Here is a 23,355-nt window from a genome sequence, read left to right on the forward strand (position 1 = left end):
ATACTGGTGAGTTTGAACTGACAATCTTTTAGTTAGTAACTGAACCAGTAGCTCAACCACTGTGCAATTAGGCCTGCATCTATTTTCTTTGTATGCATGTGAGCATGTACCAAACACATTGCTATAAAACTGATACTGTCACAAGAGGATTGAGGATATGTGAAGAATCCAGAGTCAATCTGCAGAATCAAGAGCATATCTTAAAAACTGGAATTTCAAGGTAATAAATGTTTACAGAAACAGATGCATTGCTGGTGGATTTGAACCAACCAGTTTTTAGTTAGCAGCTGAACCCTTTATCCACAGCCCTTACATCTTTAGCACCTCTCTCTCTGCACACACTCATACACACAGATACACACAGAATTACTAGACTGAACAAATAAAAATTTAAGATCTTGAGTTAAATTTGAACTTAAAATGAACAGTACATATTTACTGTAAACTTATAAAAAGAATGGATTTCGTAATCATGTATTCTTTGTTATCTATCAGGTTTAGAGGCACTGCCACTTTTTAGATTTTCAAACCTTTTCTTCTTAACAGAAACTTCGGTCTTCAGGTAAGAAATACGCTAGGACCTGAGGCTGTTCTTAGAGCATCATAAGTTCATTTTACATGCCCCTACCTTTCCTTTAATCAGGCTGTAAATATAAAGTGATCAGGGAAAAAAATAACTTGGGCAGTTGGGGGTTGCTGCCCCAGTAATTAAATACAACAGAATCTTCCCCTGAATAGCTAGTATGAATGATCAAAGAAACTCAGAAAAATCAAAATACTCTACTTAGCTTTATATTTGTTTGTTTAAGCCTTCTACAACATTTTCTATGTAGTCATGATGGTAAATATTTAATGTCAAGTTTCAAGGCATACGATAGTTAATGTAATTCCAAAGCAGATTACTAAGGTTTTTTTTTAAGCATTTCACAGCTGAAAGCTATACAATGTCTTGTATTAGAAATTTTAACCTGGATCATATCAATCCCAGTATCCTCTTTTGATCAGCAGAAAACAGAACTTATATGTAATAACCTTCACATCTGACTCAAAAGCAATTACACAGAACTCACTCACCAAACACCCTACTTTCTTTTCCTAATTCCATAAGAATTTGTCATGATTCTCTTTGAAAACTGATTTCTATTTTCAGTTTGAATAATATCTCCCGGGTTACTTTAAATTCAGTCCTAAGTATTCCCTTCAAAAGTTTCCATTTTATAGGGGAGCTATAAAAAAGTTACTATAGTTGTCTTTTCAACTACTTTGTTATTACAATGTGCTGTTGAGTCAGAATCCACTCACAGCTGACCCTCCAGCGGGTTTTCCGAGGCTATAAATCACATAGAAGAAGACTGCACATCTTGCTCCTGCAGAGCAGCTTTGCAGCATAACTCCTTACTCACTACTATCCATTTAAAGAGGAGTTCTATGGTAAGGAATTGCATTTATATATTTTGGTTTATATATATATATATTCAGGAAGCTGTAAATCTCAGGGGGAGGAGACTGCCCACCTTTTACAAATGGAGCTGCTTGTGGATTTTAACCACCAGATAGTGCCAACTCTACGTTAATAGTACAACTCCTCAGAGACTACATCATCAGAACTTCTTTGTACATAATTAATAGCAAGTATACATGATTATATCTGCAATTACTTGCTATGCATCAGAGAGCTGTACAATGACTAAGGATGATAGAAGAAGAATTGATGTCTTTGAGTTCTGGTGTTAGAGAAGAATCTTGAACATACCATGGACTGCCAAGAAAACAAATACATCTCTCTTTAGAGAGGGTGGAACCAAGTTTCTCCTTGGAGGCTAGGATTTTGAAGCTCTGTCTTACATAATTTAGGCATGTGACCTGGAGGGACCGGTCCTTAGAGAAGGACATCATGCTTGGAAGGGTGGAGGGACAGCCCAGGAGAGTAAGACCCTGGATAAAATGGATTGATACAGTAAATACGGCAATGGGGTTAGGTGTATCATACATAGTCAGTGAGACTGGTTCAGGACAGGGCAGGCTTCAGAGCTATTGTATACCGGGTCGCTATGAGTTGTAGGAGATTTGATGGCACATAACAACAACAACACACACAATTATCCTTTTGTGTAAGAAAAGGATTAACAGACTCCTCAAGGATTTAAAAGCTGCATGTGAACAAGTGAAGGTGCTCGTGATTAAGGACTTTTTGCAAATCTTTCCAAAATAAAGGCAAGTTTATATAACAGAGTGCCAGCCAGAGTTGTCCTTAAGTCAGATGCGGCCTTAACATACTGCCTGTATGTTAGCCATACAGCTGCCCATTGTCACCACATCAACACTGACTAATGAGGATCCCATGTGTCAGGAGAGAGCTGTGAGCCACTGGATTTTCAATGGCTGCTTTTCTGGAAGTAGGTTAACAGAACTTTCTCTGAAATACCTGCACAACTCGAGATAAGCTATTTGAAGTTTTAATATCTCTGTAAACCATAAACTGTGAAAATCAGTAGTCTTGAGTATTTTAATCTTATATACAACTTACAGTTATACTTGGATAACCTTTTGGTTTTCTTATGCTTACAAACTATAAACTCACTATCATTGAACTGATTCTGTTTCACAGAGACCTTACAGAATAAAGTAGAACTGATTCAAAGGATTTCCAAAGTTATAAATCTCTATGAAAGCAGACTGACACACCTTCCTCCTAAGGAGAAACTGGAGACTTGAACCACTAACTTCTTGATTAGCTGTGAAATGTTTTAACAACTGCTATCTCAGGATTCCCCTATCTATTATTGGCTACCATATTTTGCCATGGGCTGTATGCTTTAAGCAAGATTGTATCCCAAATGTATACAGGCTTCTTGAGTTCCTAAAAACTCATATAGTTTGAGAGTTGGCCACATTAGGTCTTCTGCTTACCTTGTTGTTGTTGTTGTTGTTAAATGCCATTGAGTCGTAGATGACTTACAGCGACCCTCTAATGAAAGACCTGAATGTTTGCATAACTTTCACAGTTTCTCCACGTTCATTGGGTTGCCAGAAGCAAGCTATTTTGGAAGTGGATGCCACTCCTGCTTTTAAGCTTGTTTCAGGGAGCTCCACCAAACACTGTCCACGCTGGGTAACCATTATCACATTTGTCAGTGTACCTTAGTGGGGTCATAAAAAGCACAAAGATGACTCTAATGCAACAAAGATAACATCCTAACAGACAGAGGATTGGGTGAATGTACAATTGAGTGTAGAAATAGACTGAACTTCAGTTTTCACCACCAGATGGTTACCTATTCCAAGAACCTCCGCACTTTGTTGAGTTGCTGGGATACTCAGTGTTTCTAGTTTTAAAACAGAAGACTTAATAGGTAGGTGCTCTTCATTCCACAGAGTTGTCCACAAGGGAGCAACATTTGGTCTCTGAATTTTAAAATGATCTAATGACATCCTTTACTTTGGGTTTGGAGTTGGGTGGAGGTTTCAGTTAGCTCTGCAGCATCTAAACTCTTTCTTTTCATTGTTGACAGCAGCTTATACAATTAAGTACAGAATTACCATAATATGCTGCTGTGAGTGTGATACAACTCCATGTCATGTGGATTAAGTGACACATAAGTTACTCACAGACGTTCAGGCTGGCTGGTTGACAATAGATTATTCACCAGACTAAGGAGTGTAAACCAGAATTGCCAGAAAGATAGATGAAGCCTGGCAAACAAAAAACCATAACTCAAAATTTCCTCATATTCAAGAGTTATTACATCAAGGTCACTTTTGAGAAACTCTGCTGTCGTAAAACTCCAGTCATGCTTCGTTGACTTAACCTATTCCTTCAGTCTAGTAGAACCCTTGGAACTCAACATAGTGATTAAAAAGCTTCCACATTTGAAAGAGTCTATACCTACTAACAAGAGCACAATTGCACCAAATATGCATTTTGTCCAGATTTCTAGAGCTGAGGTCAATCTGTTAACACACATATGAATGAGCTGAAGATGTGGTTACAGTAAGAGCAGTCTGACTTCACTTCTATGTATGAATGTAAACAATAACTAATCAGTGGCCAGATGAGCATGTTGTGTGATTCTCTAGACAACAACAGATATGGAGAGTCGCTGAGCTGTGACACAACATGTGCTCATGGCTGCGTTGACCAGTCACTGTCAATCACTGTTGTTGTCATGTGTCTTCAAATGACCTGCAACTCATAGCGACCCTATCTATGTCCAACATAGGGTCCAACCCTGACTAATCATAAGCCAGTCTCACTGGCACACCTAATCACATCTCCCCAGTAATCATGTCAATCCATCTCATCCTGGGTCTTCCTCTATTGTTCTATCCTTCCACCTTTCCAAACATGATGTCCTTCTCTAAGGATATGTCCCTCCTGGCCACATGCCCAAAGGATGTGAGTCGGAGCTTCAAAATCCTAGCCTCTAAGGAGAAATTCAGTTTCACTCTCTGTCAAACAGTATGTTTAATACTCTTGTCCAGCACCACAGCTCAAAGACACCAGTCCTTCTGTCATTCTCAGTCATTGCCAGTCATTAGAAGACTTCTATTTCTTATCCACAAGATAGTTTTTAAGGGAAAGGTAAGCCGACGACCTCAGTGTTAAACAAAAACTCCTATACCTCCCAGTTGTTTGTGGAAAGGCCCTGGAAACCAGTTCTCTATTATCTGACTTTGAATATCAGAGAGGGCTCAGGGAGAATGAGCTTTCACTGCCCTTAAGAGAACTAAAGAGTGGGTGATAGCCAACTTCCAACTTACCAATCAGAAAGACAAAATTAAACATGGCAAGTACCTGTCTGTAGTAGAGACGGTTCCTGGGCTCTAATGGATTTACCACTCACAACATATTTGATCCTGATTCAACAAATATTTAATGAATGCCTACTGTATGCCAAAAGAACTCTGGTGGCCTAATGGCAAGAAGCTGCATTGCAATCCTGAAGGCACGTCCTTTGAGGCTACCAGCTGCTCTGCTGGAGAAGTAAGGACAATCTCCTCCTGTGTGATTAACTGCCTCTGAACACCCGCCAGAGTGTCAAGCTATGGGTCATTTCCAACTCTACAGTACACAACAACAACAACAAAAACAACAGTATGCCAATACCCCAAATCCTCTTCTGTCTAGTGATTTCTGACTCATAGAACACCCTTGCCCCATCAAGTTTCTGAGTTTATAAACCTTATGAAAAGAGATTGCTCATCTTTCTCCCTTTGGATAGTCAGTGGATTTGAACGGCCAACTTTTCCGTTAGCAGCAGCAACTTTATATACTGTATTCCTACAGCTGTTCTTAATACTGGAGATACAATGATAAATTGCTGGGTTCCCAGGAGAGTTCTAAAGGTGGTTTCAGAGTTGACCACATAGTTCATACAAGAAGTTGACAGGATACTGGTTACTGGCTTGCCAGTGGGTCCTGAAAGCACAAAGAAGACTCCAAGTAAATTGAATACCATAATAACACGACTTGGGATCAGAGAAATATCCAACTAAGTATGGAAATGAACATGAACTATTATAACATCGAGCTCTGGTGGATGAGTGGTAAGAAGCTGTGCTGCAAACCCAAAGGCAGGTGGTTCGAATCCACTAATTGCTCCATGGGAGAAGAATAAGCAGTCTGTTCCGGTGCAATTTACTTCTGAAAACCTGATGGAGGGTCAGCTATGGGTCAGTTCTGATTCAATATTATACAACACTGTTATGCAGTTTGAGAAACTGGGCATATTTTTCTCAATTGGCAACCATGTCCGTAAGAACTTTAGAGTTTAGTGGAGAAGATGAATAAAATCAAGTTTGACAATAAACCAGAAATAATGCATTGTGATAGCAAATCATAAAACAAAGAAGCTGCTGAGTTAGGGCTAATCAGAGAAGGCCTCTTCAAAAGGCAACTCTAAAACTGAGGTCAGAAAAATAAGAAGGAACTTTGGTCTATCTCTAGGTTTAAAATTCTGTGATGTTTTGTTAAGCAATGAATTCTGCAAGGAATGTATAACAAATAAACCGTATAGATTTTCCTTTAATTTTTACTTCTCAATCATTTGTTTTTGGAACTGGTTCATTCTGGTTTGAGTTCCTGCTCAAAACTTGCCTTTTTACCTTTAATTAGAATTTTTGTGTTAACAAGATCCCCAAGCAGTTTTTAATGTACACATAAACAAAACAACTCAATTCACTGCCGTTGAGTCCGAACCGCTCGTACCTGACCTTCCAGAGGGTTTCTGAGGCTGTTAAATATATGAGAAGAGACTGTCCTTCTTTCACCTTTGGGGTTGTTGTTAGGTTTGAAACACAATTGTGGTCTTTAGATTAACAAGGTAATTCAGTTCAGACTAGACCACCAGAGTTCCCAGGTAAATGGAGACCACTGCTCCCCCCCCAAAAAAAAATGGGCAAAATCTTTCTCAGATTCTCTCTAATGAATGTCTCCTCATCTTTTATTACCTTTAAAGATGAAAGGTTCATATTTTAACACAATATACCTCCCTAACTTTGCAGAAATATTAGCATCTGTAATCAAAGTTTGGCTAGGATTTTGTTGTTGTTGTTGTTAATGCTTTGGGCAAAGTTATTAATTTTAAAGACTTTACTAACAGGGAAGAATTCTTCCTTGAAATATCTTCTTAGTTTGAAAATTTAACTACTCCAGACATACACAGCATTAGACAGCAGCCTTGTCTGAATAGCTATACAGAAAAAAAAAGAAGCCTATCAGTCAAAAACTGTTTTTAATGAAGTAAAATAAAAAAAAAAAACCTCAGATTATTTGGAATAAAATGATATTTATTTCAAAATGTTTATAAAACAATACTGGTAAATTGGTGGGCTAGAATCAAGGACACTTCCACCTAATGAATTAACACGCAAACAAAATTGGTGTAACCAGATCCTGAATGTGTTCAAATAAAACAGGGAAATTCAGTGGCAGCTCACCCTGTCAAGAACACAAATAATGTTTGTGTCTGGCCAAGAGCAACATACTCACTGACATTGGCAGAGCACAGATATATCTAAATCATTCTGACTCAATTACAGACTGCAGTTGGCAGTAGCAATCACAATGGACAGGGGCTATAGGCAAGGAGGGCACTGTGCCCTTTCAGCTTGGTAAATGGGGAGCATCTGGCTGGCTAAATTGCCTCTTCGTGGGCTGTGCGTGGGATAGCCAGTTAGGGTTGGCTTTCATTTCATTAGTGACCCATCAGAAAGTCCCTGATTTCTCACCATTAAATGGAAACGAAAAAGCACACTGCAAATGTACCTTAACTCTGCACAGTCTAAGGATGTTGTTTGAATTTAAGTTTCTTTTGAAAATGCTATCAATAAAATCAACCCATCTTCAGTATTGTGCTGTGCCCATCAGTGAGGTCATGAGGGACCCTGGCCTTGGGCAAATGCAGCTGGTCTATGGAAAGTCTTCAGGTCAAATGACACTTTTGAATTTTCAAATTAAGTAGGACTACTGAGAATTTCTTAAAAGAAACTAGACCAGAAGTCAACTACCATTATCTGACACAACCTTTCATTTTCTTTACATTCCACCCTCCCCCACTCCCTCATCAGCCAGAGAGATCTGGTGGCCTAGTGGTAATGAGTTGAAATGCTAATCCAAACCAACACAGTTTCAATATACCAGCAGTTAGACAAAAGATGAGTAATGCCTCCCATATGATTTACTGTCTCCAAAAACCTGTGTGAGAGTCAGACATGGATGGGTTATAATTCGAAGGTATACACTACAGCCTGATCAATCAGTTGACGGAGTGGACTGAGATTCTTAATAAACCCATATGTGTTGGTGTTGAACTCTGTTCCACAGGATTTCCAAAGGCTGATTTTATTATAATTATTATTTTTTTTTAGTAAGGTAGACTTAAAACTTCAGCCTTCTGGTTACCAGGTGTGTAGGTGGTAAGAAATAGAGCTATGTATGCTCCCTTGACATTCTGAAGCACTAAGTACTATAAACAAATGTGAAGTGTTAACAAATTAAAAACTTTATCTAAAAAAAAAAACAACAACTTTATCTCAGGCCTTATCTCAGGCCTTGAAGAGCTTGCATTTATTTATTCAATAGATATAAATAAAACCACAGCTAATTAAAATGCTAGCTGAAGTATTAAGTTATAAGGCACAAAAGAGGATGGGCTATGGAAATCCGATGAAATCCAGAATAGTCAAGGCAGGATTTCAAAGAGAAAGCCAAGAATTCTGTTTTATCTGGAGCAAGTTCATAACATAGAATCTGGTGACGTACTTAAGTCAAGGGGAAATTTTCTTTTTCTTTTTTTTAAATGTCCAGAGATTGAGGAGGTGAGTATGCAGGGCAGGACAAGTGTTTAAAGATCTGCATTCATTCTCAGGTGGTAATGAAACTCTCACTGTTACACTTAAACCAGGTTTTCAGCAGAGCTTCTGACGTCAAGAGCAGAAAGAAAATTGGAAGTCTGCTATTACAATCAACAGGCGCTCCTAACATTTTAGTCTATTTTTTCATCTGTCAACTCCTTCCTCATACTCAAATGACTCTCCTGGCTCGTAAGCAGTTTTTCCTCTGGGCAATTTCCTGTGAAATATTGTCTCACAATCCAAGTTTTCTATGTCATAGTCCAGTCATCAAAGTGCCAAGCTTGCTCACCCAATCAAGACATTTCTCCAGTTTCTTACTTTTAAAAATATTGTCTTATTCAATAATATCAACTATTAGCACTGGGTTGATACAGCGGTTGTTGTTGTTATGTGCCATCGAGTCACTTGCAACTCATAGCGACCCTATGTACAACAGCCCTAAACTCTGCTCTATCCTGTGCCAATCTCACTGTCTCCGACATACTCATCCTGATTACCCCAGTCACTGAATCAATCCACCTCACACAGGACCTTCCGCTCCTGCGCTGTCCCTCCACCCTCCCCAGCATGATGTCCCTCTCCAAGGACCAGTCCCTCCTTACAACATGACCAAAGTATGTTAGACGAAGCCTCAGAATCCTTGACTCCAAGGAGCAGTCTGGTTTAAGCCTCTCCAGGATGAATCTGTTTGTTTTCCTAGCAGTCCAGGGTACCCTCAATATTCTTCTCCAGCACCACAGCTCCAAGGCATCAAGTCTCCTTCTATCCTCCCTTGTCATTGTCCAACTCTCTGATGCATAACAAATGATTGCAATGACCATGGCCGATATCAGACGCATGTTAGCCTCCAAAGAGACACCATTGCTCTTCAGAACTTTGGAAAGGTCCCTAACAGCAGACTTTCCCATTGCAATATGTCTTTTAATTTCCTGGCTACTGCTGCCAAGAGTGCTGACTGTCAAGCCAAGCAAACTAAAGCTGTGAACAAACTCAGTTTCTTCACCATCCATCCTGACGTTGCCAATTGGTCCAGTGGTGAGAATCTTTGTCTTCTTGACATTGTGCCTCAATCCATATTGAAGGCTGCAGTCCTTGACCCTCTGCAGCAAGCGCTTCAGGTCCTCCTCAGTTTCAGCAAGCAGGGTTGTGTCATCTGCATAACGCAGATTGTTGATAGATCTTCCACCAATCCTGACCCCACATTTCTCCTCATAGAGCCCAGCCTCCCAGATAATCTGTTCTGCATACAGGTTGAAAAGGTATGGAGACAGAACACATCCCTGGGTTGATACTAATTAAGTTAAATCATGATCATCACATATCTTTTAGGCATGGGATATTTTCTCTTAGTAAACATTGTGTTAGTGTGATCAATTTTTCTCCAAGTCATTTTCTTTTCTTTGTTCCTTCTTCTCATATTATCTCATTTAAGTAATTAGACTAATTGTTCAGAATTTATCAGTATTTTATGGTAAAATATTTCTAATATCTGCCTTAGCTCAGAATCTACAAATCCCAAAAGTCAGCTTAGCATATATTTTATATTCATGTAATCTAAATGAAGTTTGATGTAAATGTTTACTAAATCATTTCACTGATTGTTTCTAACCATGTACTGCAAGCACAGCTGAACATAACCTTATTCTCTTTCTCTCATTGCTCGTTTGCTGGAATTGACTCATGGCTGATCTTCCAGTGGAATTCTTGGGCTCTTGCAGGAAGAGATTGTCCATCTTTGTCCACACGAAGTGCTAATGGGTTTGAACCAGCAGAGAGGCATGGCCTTTGAGATGGTAGCACAGTATCCTATGGACTTCACACTCAACAGGTTATTGATAATGCAACCTTAAGAAACCATACTCAAATTGGGAGAGTCTCACTCACTAAATGGGCAGGAATATTCTGGGGTAAGGAAAGAAGCAAACCAAGAGAGTCATCTTGATTCTAATTACTCAGCTAGCAGGATGGGTTCTCGGAGCAGTATGACTGGTTAAGAATTGGACTACTAATTAAAAAGATGGCAATTCAGACTCACCTTGGGGACAGACTCAGAGATATGCTTCCCAAAAGTCACAGCTTTGAAAACTCCACGGAGCAGTTCTACTCTGCAGACCTGAGGGCTGTCATGAATTGGGATTGACACCAGGGCAACAAATAGAAAACTCAATTCTGCTAGAGTAACAGCGAGAATCCCTACTGGCTATTCTATTCTTTTCAACAACTAATAAAAACACTCCAATTTAGCACCTTCCATTTATCAAAGAAAGAAAGAAACAGAAAAATTGAAATGGATATACTAATAGCAGAATTTTTGACTGCTTATATTTTGGCTAGAACTAGCAGAAACTTTGAAAACACTCATTCATATTCATTAACTCATAAATTTGATTTGTGGGAATCTAACCTAATAATCAGAGATAAAGAAAAGTTCAAATGATAAAAAAGTAGTCATTATAAATTAATTGTAGTATTATCAAGTATATATAACAGAATAATATATAGTCATTAAAAACATTTATAATAGGAATGAATTACATGAGGAGATATTGACCAAGAAAAGGTGGAAATAAATTATCCACAGAGTCGTTTCAATTATGAGAGGATAAAATCTTAAAATTACATGACTCTGTTGCTGGAAAAAGTAACCTGACCATTTAAAGTGTTTAGGGATCACTTAAGGAGTTACCATGCTGTGAACAACTAAAAAGTAAAATGAAGCGATGCAAGTGACTGAGCCATGAAGATGTGTTTTATTCTCTGTATGTTCTCTAAATGTTAATCACTCACATTTCCACAGTGGTGCACTTTAAAACTGCCAAGCAGTTAACAGAAGGAAATATGTGGTGACTGATGGGCAGAATCACATGATTTATAACTTTTAAACTTTACTCCATAAAGAGAAAAATATTATCAGCCACTTCTCAAAGAGAATCAGGCACTTCCTAAAACATAAACAAAAGGAATGGGAGTTTAACTGTCTTCTTCATTTCTAAATAGCTTAACAATCTTTTCTTTGTGGAAGCACTTGGCTACTTTAAAATCAATCACACAAAGGAAGTTACAGTAAAATACCCAAACAGACTAAACAGTTTGGCACCAGTTGAGGAAAACATCACGTACAAGTGGGCAAGACAGAGAGGGGCTGGCAGGTCCCTGAAGAATGCTCAAGTGGAAGGATGTGCAGGGAAGCACATAGACAATTGGCATGGAGCCTTCGAGAGTGTGAAAAACCATTAAATGTGAACTGAGTTTGCCATGGCATCCTCTAGTTTGTGTAGTGAGAATGGGGAAGAGATCTATCTCTACCTGTTGAGCACCTTTTTTACTTAAAATTCAAATGTTTTGGCCTAATAGTGTTAAGAGGAATTCCCCTTTGACTTTTGTCTAAGGACTAAAAAAAGGTATAGGGCTTGTGAGACTTTAAGAAGGCAACATACTAAAATACAAAGTCACATAAGGAAATCAAACATTTATCCCATAAATGTCTTGGAATCTATTTTTCAAAACTAGTGTTCTATCTAGATTTCTGTTTGACACTTTAAATATAATTATCTGATTTTTCTTTCATGTGGGAAAAAAGATGACTCCTCTTAAGAAATAACTTATTTATCAGATGTTGAAACTGTAAAGCTTGTTCATCAGCCTATCAGAGGAGCTGCAATCAGAGGTAATTGATCTCTCTCTTTTTCTAAAAAAATTTATACTGGTTTCTTTGCAGAGTTAGAATACATTGTTTTTCACATTGGATCTTTCCCACTTCCTTTATCCACCCCCCATCAAATTGTGCAACCCTACGATTAACCCCCACCCCCCTGCACATCCTCACCCCTCTGGTTCCACCCTCCCACCGCCTTGGATCCTCATTCTCATTCTATAATAATGGTTTTATAATTTCCCCTTTTTCCCTGTTTGCCTTTTATGTATTTGCTCCCTTGGGGACTTTTAAGTGAGCTGGTAGAAATCCTGGGTTATTAAAGAAATAGTTCCGTCAATACCTCTCTATGTGTGCCTTTAAATTAACCAAGATAAATTCCCAGTTATATTTACTACAAAGCAGTAAATAAACTAAGCTTCCTAAATGTCTCTAAGATTAGAAGTAAAAATACTTAGTTGTTCCTGCTGTTCAGTGTCCTCAAGTTGGTTCTAACTCATGGTGCCCCTCTTATACAACAGAATGCAACACTGCTCGGTTCTATGCCATCCGTACACTCAGTGTTTTTTCAGAGCTTATGGTTGTTCTGATAGTTTGTTTGAGCTTATGGTTTTTCTCATAATATGCTTCTCTGAGGACTGGTTCCTCCTGATAAGCCTGTCCAATGGACAGGAGATGAAGTCTCATCATCCTTGCTTCCAAACAGCATTCTGGGTTCTGGCTATCCTGCTTCCCAGGCGGAATTGTGTATTTTTCTGGAAGTCTACTATAGAGTTGATAATCTTTGCCAATAGCATAATTCAAACAGATCATTTTTATCACAGTCTTCCTTACTCTTTGTCGAGCTTTACATGCTTATGACCCACTGAACTTGGGTCAATCACACCTTGGCCTTTAGAGTTTCAGCTTTTCTTTTTTAATGCTTTAAAGAGATTGTATGCAGCAGCTCTGTCCAATGCTATATGCCCTTTTATTTCTGCAGTTCCGCTTCTATTGGTGTTGATTGTAGATTCAAGAAAAATTAAAATTGTTTACAATTTCAATCCTTGTCCAATTTATCATGATCTTGCTAACTGGTCCAGCTGTATCTTTGGGTTCTTTAAGGTATAATCCATACTGAAAGCTGAAGTCTTTGAACATCATCAGTTAAATGCTTCAAGTTGTCTTCATTTTCAGTAACAGTACTGTCATCTGGACATTGCAGATTGTTAGTCCACCAAGGATGATCCTCCTGGTATTTGAAAAACCACTGACAGAGCTCTTAGCATCATAGAGGTAAGCAAGCCACCACAAAACAGCAAACTGACAAGTAAGTGAATTATGTGTTCAACAACTACCTCTATTTTGTCAAGGAAAGAGTAACTGAAGAAATGATGTTACATTTTAAAACACAGTTAATCAACACATTCATCTTTGTTTGAAGACAAAGTTCAAGGAAAACGGCCTGCTTGCTATGTCGTTGCTGTTGACTGCCTTCAAGTAGAGCACAACTCATAGTGACCCAATGAACAAAAGGCTTGAAGCCCTGCTATGACTATCAACATTTATCAAGGTTTATGGAGTTTCCAAGGGCAAGGAAGTGGATGCCACTACTGATAGGACATTTTCCGAATGTAAATATTGTTACTGCAGTAGTAACTGAGTCTTACACATGTGTTGCATGCATTGGAAAAGTCATTGTTTGGGGGAAATTGTTCCAGGCATTCACATGGAAATAAACTTCAAATGTTAGTAAGAATCATTGTTATTCTGTGCCACTGAGTCAGAACCAACCCCTATCTGACTCTCCAGAGCATTTTCAGAGGAAGTAAATTGCACATAAAGAGATTGCCCATCCTCACATGGAGCAGCTGATGGATTCAAACCACTTGCTTTCAAGACTGCAGCACAGCGTCTTACCATTAGACCACCAGAGATTTTTACTTATGGGTGAGAAGAAAGGAAATTTAAGGCTAGACTAAAGCTTCTTGAAAAAAGTTATTACCTTATGTAAAATTGGAGAATGTTAGAGAATTTTAGGAAATTTCAATACATCTAAATTCATTTTTTTTTAAAAAAAAAAGGCAGTCCCCAATTATGACTCTGTTACATGGCATCTCTGTGAGTCAGAATCAACTTAACATCACTGACAACTCTGCCAGGGACCTCACGTGTATGTCTGTGGGCACCTTCAGCCATGGCCTATATGCCCGAGGTCATTCACACAACTGTACTTCACCCCAAAGCACTGTCTATCAGCTGTGCCTCAAGCATAAGTGTGGTGGTCCCTGGAGTACATCCAGGGAAGAGACTCTTACAGACTCCAGGAGTGAGTTTAAAGCCATTTGGGAAAATTTAGGGAGTCCTATAGAAGCAAAAGTGTGATTTAGAAAGGAGAACACAAGCTATCTCGTTGGCCCAAGAGGCCCCTCACCTCACCTCTTGGGTAAAGTTCTGCTGGAGGAAGACTAGTCAAGGAGCATTTTAAAGCAGTAAATCTGTTGCTATGAGTCAACACCACTGCAGTGATCTTACAGGACAAAGTGGAGAAATCCCATAGGGTTTTCAAGGCTATGATTTACAGAACCAGACAATCACAGTTTTCTCCTGTGGAGTAAGCTGTGGATCCAAACCACTGGTCTTTTAATTAGCAAGTGAGTGTTTCATCACTGCACCATGGGGGAGGGACAGGGTCTAGGCAAAACATACTACTTGTCCTACGGATTGCACTGCTCTAATCAGATCACTTAATTAGGTGCAAAATTATTAATTGGTTACTTGCCTACCATCTTCCTGGAAGAATTATCTGATAAGCTTGTTGGTCAATTAGATGTACTCCCTTCCTGTTCTGTTGAAATCCAAGTTTTCCTATAGCTATAGCAGTGGAATCCACTTCCTAAACAACATGTCTCTGGAAACTCTATGAACTTTGATAAATGACAATAGTTATAGAAAGGCTTCAGGCCTTTTGTTCATAGGGTCGCTATGAGTCGTGTTGACTCGACGCTAAACAACAACATTGAGCATTCATCCAGTTATATGAAAAATGATTCACCCAAACTTAGACTCATTAGCCTGTTATGATATATTTCCGTATTAGGAACCCAGGGTCTCAAGTGGCTCTAGGTTGACCGAATTGTGTGATTTAATCCTCCCCGCCCCATTATATTCCCTATACAAGAGCACAGTCAGAACTCCACCATGGCTGCACCTGAAGTACTAGAAAAATAAACCTGTGAAGCCAGGAAAATTCACTGCTCCTGTGATGCTATCTGTAGCTAACTTCGTGCCACTTCAAGGGAGGGAAAATAACCAGTTCTCTTTCATTGTGGTCTTGTAGGTTTCTTTCATAAACTCTGGAGTACTTCGACTCCAGACACATGGGACTGCCATGGGTTTGACTCTATTGGATGGCAATAATAACAACAGATTCTAATGCTTCATTCTAAAGAAAGTATTTTCATTTTAAAATTGCTCTTTACAACAACAGAATGCAGCACTATCTTCAACTGTTGTTGATTGCCATTGAGCATGACTCATAGCAACCCTATGAATATAAGGCCTTGAAGCCTGCCTATATCTATCATCATTCATCAAAGTTCTGAGTTGCCAGAGGCATGTTGTTTAAGGAAGGGGATGCCACTCCTGCTTCCAATGAGTAGAGCTCAAATCTTTGCACCGCACCAAAATGACCCTAGAGCAAAGATATTTGAAATCTACGGGAGTCTTAAAAAACTACTCATTGTAGTGGGATGGAACAGTTAATATTCCATTGGGGTTCAGAGGCTGTAAATGGAACTGGAGATTGCCCTTGTTTCTCCTTTGGAGTTACTGTTGGATACTAAGGACTAGAAAGGTATAGTCTTTGAGTTGAATGAAACTCCTGATGGCTGTGTTAATCAGAGTTCCACTTTTGGGGGCTAGTTTGTAGTCACTAGGGGCTTGATCCTTCTAATTCACTCTAGTCAGGGCTTTCATTACCAATCTACCACAAGAACACTATGAATCGGGTGGCTTCATCTGCTCATGCACTGTTTTCAATGCTGCCCATGGTTTGATACTTGTCAGCTTTGTCAAATTCCCGCATGTTTGAGCTATAACCTTATGAGGATTATTATTTGTGAGTCTTTGTAGGTAACTTCTTGAGGTGAAATAGAAATTAAAGAAAAGGAATAAAAAATGTAAATGTTTCATCTCAGTTATTTATAATTAACTAATAATATACAAAGGTTTAATGAAACAATTCTGTTGTTACTATTCATACAGAAGTAATTTACAACTCTATTTATCACGTATCATTCTGTGATTGGTAGGATAATGAGCATTGCTAAAACATCTACATGTTCTGGAACATGGAGGGAATGTTACCACGAATTACCACACTGCGGTGCCACCAACCTTCATGACACCACACTTGATGATGTGATTGGCTTAAACATAACTTCATATCAAATACCACATCACATTCATCTTTTGAGAAACAGCTAACCTGCAGGGTATAAAGGATCTCTTTGACAACTTCCACCTGAAAATTCTAGGGAAGAGATTATGATTCTTAGTAAAACGGGGAAAGAGACAGCCCCAGTGGCTAGTCACAACTCTGCTTCACCAGGAGTGGTGTTCTGTGTGGGTCCTCCCTCACCACTGTGGTTGCAACTCTGTACTTTTTCTGACTGCGTCTGTCAGGAAGGAGACAGGAAATTCTAGTCACCCTAACAGCAGCTGTGCCATTCCTCCTATCCTCATCCAATGACGTGGATTGGCTTTGGTGACAGGAGGTCAGGAACTGAGCCACAGTGAAGGTCAGGAAGACAGGTCACTGTTTATGCTGTTGCTGGGCCGGGGATCCTGCTGCGCCTACTCGCTTTCTTCCTTTCTACACTGTTTCTCTTTCCGTTCCTCTTTTTTATATTGCAGAGGCAAAGCATCCTGTTTTGAAAACATCTTGACTGTTTTTCTACTGAGGAACTAATTTTCTGATGCATTTCATTGAAGTATAAAACAATTCTGACTCCGAAAGTGACAAAAGTTGAAACGAAAAAAATTAATGAATAAGTGTGCTGCTCTGTTGTTAAACAAAACAGCTGCAGAAAATTCCCTAGACAGTCTTTTATTTCCAAATCAAAGCCATCGCCTTCTAAAAATCCTGCTGGATTTTTTTTTTAATGTCTCTATAATCCTTGGCAAACAGATTCATCCTGGAGAGGGTTAAACCAAACTACTCCTTGGAAGCAAGGATTCTGGGGCTTCGTCTGACATACCTTGGGCATGTTGCAAGGAGGGACAGATCTTTGGAGAGGGACGTCATGCTTAGGAGGGTGGAGGGACGGTGCAAGAGGGGAAGACCCTCTATGAGATTAATTGATTCAGTGACTGGGGTAATCGGAATGGGTGTGTCAGAGGCAGTGCGATTGGCACAGGATAGAGCAGGGTTTAGGGCTGTTGTACATAGGGTCGCTATGAGTCGGAAACGACTCGACGGCACATAACAACAACAACAACAATAATCCTTGGGGAAAAGATTCTCCAATATCAACCCATCCGAGTGTATCTTTCTCTGACACTTTGGCATTCCAATTCACCTGGGGTTGGCTTGAAAGGATCTGGGAAACTTTGACCAAGGAGAAGATTATTTTGTAAGTTATAAATTCCTGTCTATTACCATGGGTTCTAAAGCATAGTTGGGAGAGTTAGTTAAGATAATTGCATAACTCAGTTGTCTTTAAAATATAAGAGTTAATAACACAATACCACCCTATCCAGATGAAGTAACTATGAGAAAATGACTTGTTCTTTTTCCTCTTCCAAATGTAATCAACTCTCTATTATTTGCATGTAGACTAGCAGATCTGTAGTACTCAAATATCCCTCGAGTATATCACAAGCTCTCCAATCAGCATACTTAGATAAATTCAGGGTTTGCAAACATAACTCAATAGTCACTTAATTGAGAAAGAACTAAAAATCCTCTATAAACTACTGTACCTCAACTTCTTTTTGTCATCCGCACAAAAAAGTTTGCATTATATAATACATATGCCACATACTATGAAACTGACACAAGCATTAAACTTACTAATGATTTGAATAATCAAGACTTTTAAAAAAACGCACCTCAGTAAAATGTCTGTTTTTTAAAGCTGAAGCTGGCTTTAGCTTTCAGCTTAGGCATTATTCAAGCAAGATTATCGCTTTGCCCTACAACCGTTCCACTGCAGGGCTAGAAGACAGGCGAGGCTACAGCCTTCTACTCCTGCTAAGTGTGTCAGCAGTAAGGCTTAGCCCTTTCGTTAGGCCTAGAGCTATTCAACTTTCATTGCTTCCTGCACACCATCCCATAAAAAAGGAGCGGAAGACTCAAGTGGTTGGAATTGTCACCAGGACCTACATTATTCATGACCTCAGAGCTGTATTAACTACTTGATTGAATAAGAAATTACTTTCAGTAAAACTGGAAGATTGATACAGTCAGTGTCTAGTTTCAGCACTCCAGACACAAACTTGGTTAGATGGCTATAACCTATCAACACTCAAACAGAAATGTAACGACAATTTGCAGTTTCTCGTTGAATTTTCTTTTCCTCTTCCTGGAATCAGCAGCCTACTTTAGCTTGGTAACTTATGAAAAATAGTTCACAAGGTCCCCTGTGAGAAAAATGAGGGGAAAAATACCTCCAAATATTGTACCTATCGGTTGCACAAAGCCCTGTGCACCAGTGTCCACAAAATGCAGAGGAAAGAGCAGCTGTTACTATTTCAAAGTAGGTTAACTCATATGTGAAAACCCCTATCCATAGAGTTCAGTGTGTTTTAGAGAAGTTACTCAGTTTAGCTTGAAAACATTGAGGAAGGAGTTGGTTGAGGGTTGAGTTTTACAACAGCCTGGAAAATCCCTGAATTCAGCCTTTCATTTAGAGTTTCAGGGAATTAAAAAAAAAAAAGAAAGAAAGGCAGTTAGGTAGTTGAATCTCAAATGTTTCCTTTTATTCTCCCACCTTAAACTCTAAACTTCAGAAAGACACTGATTTTCACTCTTTCAACTAATAATCCAAAGACAATGAATTCCCAAAGAAGAGCCCTTCAGGACCATGAGGACCCATTGCTTCCCCTGCTCAGATCATGTGCACAAGAAAGGTGATGCTTTTAACCACAAGATAGAGGGAGAAGAGGAGCTCTTCCCCATAAGCCTCAGGCTGGAGAGGGCATGTTGGCAGGTGATGAGCCGAACTTCTTCCCAGCCCCATAAAAAAATGAGACAGCACCTAAGGCTAGGCTGGTGGGGGCTCTGAAAACATGTACTTACAAAGGTGTAGAGCAAAGGCTTTATATATATATATGAATTCTCCAAGGAAAACAAAACAAGATAAGGACTCTCACTGTATAAATTAGTACTCTAAGTCCAGGAGTTACTGCAACAAATGATAGAATGATGGATGATCAAAGCACTTCAAAAGTAAGATTTTTCTGGAGATTGTTAATAAAACCATTCTTTTGCATTAGTCGGGCAACTCAGTTTCAAATGTCTACTCTGAAAACCAGCAAACTTTAAAAAAACAAAAAACAAAACAAAACAAACAAACAACTCTTTTAGGGACAAGACATGTGGTGTGATTCTCTCTCTCCCCCTGCCCCCATCCATCATGCTAGCAACATAAAAGAAATGATAGAAAAATGCCTGAATATCCTGCTTCACAGACAGAATTTGCCAATCTTCAGTCATTTTTCTCTCACTGATAGATGGAAGGTTTTATTTATTTATTTATTTATTTTTAAAAAAAGGAAAATAAAGGTAAAAAAATAGACATGTGACATCTGATTGCAGTAGAACAGGGTATAAATCTCACTCTACTGATTCATTCACATTTCAGCTTCTTGACGGTTATTTCTCAAAAAAGGCATTTTCTTTTGTGCAGTGACTTGCAAACTTTATACAGGACATACAGCTTTAACATATTCCAAAGAGCATCACTTAAAGTTTGACTCCTGGGAATGAAAGAACTAGTTGTAGATTTTAAAGTTCTGCTGTGGCATCAAGAGACCTACAAAGAATGGGACTTTGCAACCAAAAATCCCGAGAGAAATGAGTGAGCATATATACACATTATTCCTACATCCGCGGTCCCTGCCGCAGAGGCCGGGGGAGCTCCCACATACATGGATCAAACGGTGCTCTCTTACCTTGTTCGAGGCCATCTCGCTGACAGAGCGGTAGGTCTGTATGGTCTCAAGCTGGTCTAGACACCAGTCTAGTTCCTCCAGCGTTTCCATTGCTAATTTTTGATAAGATTCTTCTGCAAACAAACACACAGACATGTAGTTAGGCTGGAGCGGCTGCAGGCTGTCCATAGCCGAGTGGCTGCTGCCGCCGCTGATCCCCGCGCTACTGAAGGTGCCACCGAGCTCCTTCATTATTTGCGCCGCAGACTCCTTCCTTCCAGCTCTGTCGATCAGGAGAACAAATCACCGTGGTGCTTTGCCCGCGAGGGCCGGTGCCAAGTTTTCACCCCTCCTGCCTGGATGAGGTGTCAGTGATCTACCAAGAAACTTCCTCGGAGGAAGAAGGCGGGGAGTCTCTTACACGCTCATCTGCATATTTGTGCCCTAAAACTAAAGAAGCGCGGGGCGGTTTCTCAGGCTCCCTCTGCCTTAGTCATCCCGGGGCTCTTTGGGGTGCGTGATGTCATTTCTGAGTGTTTGCCGTCTATAGAAGTGAGGAAAGCGTTTTCCCATTTTGCTTTTCTTCTAAAGGACGCGTACAGAGCAGGGCAGTTGCGGGGGGTGGCGGTGTTTCACGGTTACGTGGTGCATGCTCAAGTAACTTTTCATCTGGCAAACACAGACCAGCCCAAGTAAGGCACTTCGCTATTCCTCCCCTCCTCTGAGCCCCTCTGTTAATGAGGCTCGAAATGAGGTCTTTCCAACAAGACTTTAAGAGAAACTGTCTGGGGTTTTACGTGAATACATTCACTGGCCTGAAAGTCCTGCACTCTTGTGATACTAAACAAAGCTAAAACTTCCCTTTTCTGAGCGCCAGGATCACAGAGAAATTCTGAACCGGACTTTCAGGTGGAGCCAGATGTGAAAGCTAAAGATTTCCAATTTGATTAAAGCTGGGTGGGGGCTGGGATTTGTCACTCCAGGAGCTAGACTTTTTTTTTTTTCTGGCCAGATTTCACAATGGTCATTCCACCCCCACCTTGACTACCCCTAAAAGTCTGTTTCCAAGACCATATTTCTGCTAGGTGATTGAAACTCTCTTTAAATGGCCACAAGATGTCAATTTATATCCAAAACTTCGTTGGTGGAATTAATGGATGTTGTTCTCTTGAAAACTGGTTCCTTTTTGCTAGTTTTCTATAGAATCATGAACTCATTTAGCCTTTATAAAACTCAACTCAGTATTTACTAGCATTGGGTTCCTAAAGCAGTAACAAAGTACTTAATTTACAGAATCTTGTATAGAGTTCTAGTATAAAGGAAAAAAAACCCTATTACATCTCTGTCAGATTTATTGGAACTCTGGTGGCCTAGTAGCAAGAGAATGGGGGGGGGGTTCATGTACTTATACAGGCCACATAGCTTTTAATTATTATTTGAATAATTTCATGTGTGTAGCAATCAGATCCTTGAAGCAAAAAAGGAAATAAACAAGAGTAATTGCAAGAGACTGGAATCATTTAGCTACAAATGCACATTTCAAAGAATAGGTGCTTTGTCTGCTTCAAAATGTGCCAACACTTCAAGATAAACAGGGGTTAAAGCTCAATATCCTGTACGTCATACTTAAAAAGCCACAAAACCACTGGAGGTGACTTCCTCCCTATTTTTTCTTTTTCACACTCCTCAAAAACTGCAGAGAAGAATTGAAGTGTTATTAGCAAAGCTCATTTCAAGCCAGACTTGCACATACCTTCTCTCCTTTCTTCCTTTTCAATTTTGCGATGATGTCCCAAGATGAAGAAACTCCTCTTATTCACTAGTGCCTCCCAGACACCCCCTGGCTCCTCTGTCTCCTTCTGAAAGAACTCTTCTTTCAAGGCAAGCTTTTCTGAAGAGACAGAGCCCTCCCATCCTCATTCCTTGCCTCTAATAAAAGAAAGAGCCCAACCACTTCCCAACTACTCAGGTTTTATTACCTTGGTATCTTCCACATCACAACCTGTGGTTCTCTGTAACTGAGAGAATCAACCAGGACAGTGAGGAGTAAGCAGCTTACTCAGAGCCTTTTGAGTTGGCTGATATGCAAAATGACTGTAAGATGATATATCATGTTTCTCCTTCGTGAAAAGGAAAAGGATCTGATTTCCACTTAAGGATGAAAAAGGAAATATAGTAATCATAACAGAAGCACGAAAAATGATGGAATCTTCAAAGAAACACCAAAGCAGTGTTTCCACCACAGCTTGTTCATTGTCTGTATTACACAAAACAAGCACATGGGTCCTTTAGAGTTGGCACAAAAGTGAGACATTCATGTCTAGCCAATGGCTGTGACAGAACCTTATTCTATTTCCCTCTCATTTTTACCAACCACCCTTTTTTTTGGTTGGGTTGGTTTTGGTTTTTGTGTGTGTGTGTGTTTTTTTTAAGTTACAAGGATTTGTTACTTCCTAAATTCTTAGCCTATAATCAAGACACCCTTTGCGTCCCATAATACATGAACTTACAGGTAAGCCTGCCAGTTTTCTTATCACAGTTACTAGGTGAAGACAAGCATACAGGGACACCAGAATGGGAAGGCTATAGGGGGAACATAAAACATTTACGGGAGGCATGAGCCAAACAGAAACCAAAATAACTAGTGTAGCTGAGAACTGTCCTCCACTCAACAATATTCCAGCTTTAGTACCAGATCCAATTCTTGATGCAGCTGTTGTTGTGTACCATCAAGATGAGGCCAATTCAGAGCTGACCCTCTAGCAGGTTTTCAGAAACAGTAAATTGCCTGAGAGAAGACTGCCCATCTTTCCCCTGTGGAGCAGCTGGTGGATTCAAACTGCATGGCTTTGGGTTGGCAGCACTGCTCCTTACCACTAGCGCAGGGGTAGACCAGTTGCTATGGAGTAGATTCTGACTCATGGTAACCTTTGGTGTACAAGAGCAAAGCTAAGCTCCAAAAAGTTTACAGAGAGTTATTTTGGGGAGTAGACTTCTGGAACTTGACTTTGAGGAACCTCTGGATAATTCTACCTCCAGCCTTTTAATGAGCAACTAAGCGCTATAGCAATTTTTACCATGCAACGACTCTTTGGTACCTAGCAGAGATTCAGGAAACACTTGAAAGAATGAGAACTAAAGATGCTATCCAAGCAATGTACACATACTTATAGGCATTTAAAGCTGAACAGTACATCTATAAACTAAAAAAA

General features: G+C 39.6%; 1 protein-coding gene across 1 annotated transcript in view; it reads right to left on the bottom strand.

The window, feature by feature from the left end:
• Positions 1-23,355, bottom strand: part of LOC102861781 (cAMP-specific 3',5'-cyclic phosphodiesterase 4B-like) — a 639,297-nt gene that overhangs the window by 24,955 nt on the left and 590,987 nt on the right. The window contains exon 6 of the mRNA XM_006879759.1: positions 20,165-20,277. Within this exon, the coding sequence (XP_006879821.1) occupies positions 20,165-20,277 (113 nt within the window). The remainder of the gene's footprint in view (positions 1-20,164; positions 20,278-23,355) is intronic.

The sequence above is a fragment of the Elephantulus edwardii genome, unplaced genomic scaffold (genome assembly GCF_000299155.1).
Source record: "Elephantulus edwardii isolate Elephantulus edwardi_28Jun2011 unplaced genomic scaffold, EleEdw1.0 scaffold00005, whole genome shotgun sequence".
Classification (NCBI taxonomy): domain Eukaryota; kingdom Metazoa; phylum Chordata; class Mammalia; order Macroscelidea; family Macroscelididae; genus Elephantulus; species Elephantulus edwardii.